The sequence below is a fragment of the Branchiostoma belcheri genome, unplaced genomic scaffold, assembly GCF_001625305.1.
Source record: "Branchiostoma belcheri isolate BF01 breed outbred unplaced genomic scaffold, Haploidv18h27 scaffold1886, whole genome shotgun sequence".
Classification (NCBI taxonomy): Eukaryota; Metazoa; Chordata; class Leptocardii; order Amphioxiformes; family Branchiostomatidae; genus Branchiostoma; species Branchiostoma belcheri.
The window spans coordinates 841-1986 of NW_017803364.1; the positions used below are offsets into that span (position 1 = coordinate 841).

The 1146-nt window shown below is 42.9% G+C and overlaps 1 protein-coding gene across 1 annotated transcript; it reads right to left on the bottom strand.

Moving 5' to 3' along the window:
• Positions 1-204: 204 nt before the first annotated feature.
• On the bottom strand, positions 205-1140 carry LOC109467713 (potassium voltage-gated channel subfamily A member 7-like). Its single transcript, XM_019765759.1, has 3 exons — positions 1031-1140; positions 697-810; positions 205-436 (listed from the first exon to the last, which is right to left on the bottom strand). Exons 2-3 carry the CDS (start codon positions 794-796, stop codon positions 279-281), a joined length of 258 nt encoding a protein of 85 aa, XP_019621318.1. The 5' UTR covers positions 797-810; positions 1031-1140; the 3' UTR covers positions 205-278.
• Between the last annotated feature and the right edge of the window lie 6 nt (positions 1141-1146).

The following is a 1146-nucleotide window of genomic DNA, read 5'->3' on the forward strand; positions in this document are numbered from 1 at the left end:
AAAATGTATCAAATCTCATCATTATTAGTATCTGCATACCTGTAATAAGATTAGTAAAGCTTTCGAGATTCAATGTGCTTGTTCTTGCATCTTTGTTCTCAATTACATAGCTACTATATAATTCATTTATTTTAGAATCTTTGCCAGTTTTACACTGGGGTAAGTTTGGAATGGTCCACTTTTGCGTGGGAGGGAGATGGACTGAAATATGCTGTATTTGCTCCCAAGCAAATGTCGGCCTCTCTAGTTTATAGTAGCATTCACTCGGAGGCAAGACTTTAGTATACTGATACTTTAATGTACCAGAGTTTAATAAGACCTTCTGGTGTACCTGTTTGATAGTAGCGAAATATCGCCTCAAAACTGGGACGATGTCGGTCGAAGAAGAACTCATCTTTCTCCTCATTGTAGAACTGTTGGCGACGTGCAATGTCTCCTGTGAGGTAGTGTGCAGATATACAAGCGTAAATCGATAGGTTATGGATCTACTTGAAGTAAAATGGCATAACAATAAACACGAGAAAGACAAAGTATGGACAATGGACTTGCTCCAGACATGCGTGGGAAAATTCAAGGACTCTTCCTTAAGGCAGAGATCTTGTGGGTTGAAACACGTGCACCAGCTGTGAGTTGTGCCATTTTATTCTTGGTGGAGAGAGGAAATGGAACATGCAGACAAAGAAGTTCCCTGCCTACCCATGAGAGTATCCGGGTGCTTAAGGAAGACGCCATCTTTGGTCTCGAACTTCAGGCCACTGACGTTGATCTTTACCCTCGTGTCTAGCCTCTTTTTCATACTGTCAATGCCTTCTGTAAAACGGTCAAAAACAACAACAACAACAGAGGATCGTACCGTTTGGGGTAAACTTGTAAGCCGAGGTTATTATCTGTCATTTTGTTCAGCAAGCTCCTGCTATACATGCATATTGACCTAAACACGTACACAACATACACGTAATGAGATCTCAAAATATCAGAACGTCAGAAAATGGGAGGGGGGGATAAGAAAAAACTTTGTCAGCTGACCAACCTTCAGAGAGTATAGAGGCAGCCAAGATGCTGTCCAAACCTGAAGCCACGCACTCGGCTCCTGTCTTCGGTGCTGACTCGGGTTGTCTGCGGAAGGCCACACTCTTCCCGCCGCCT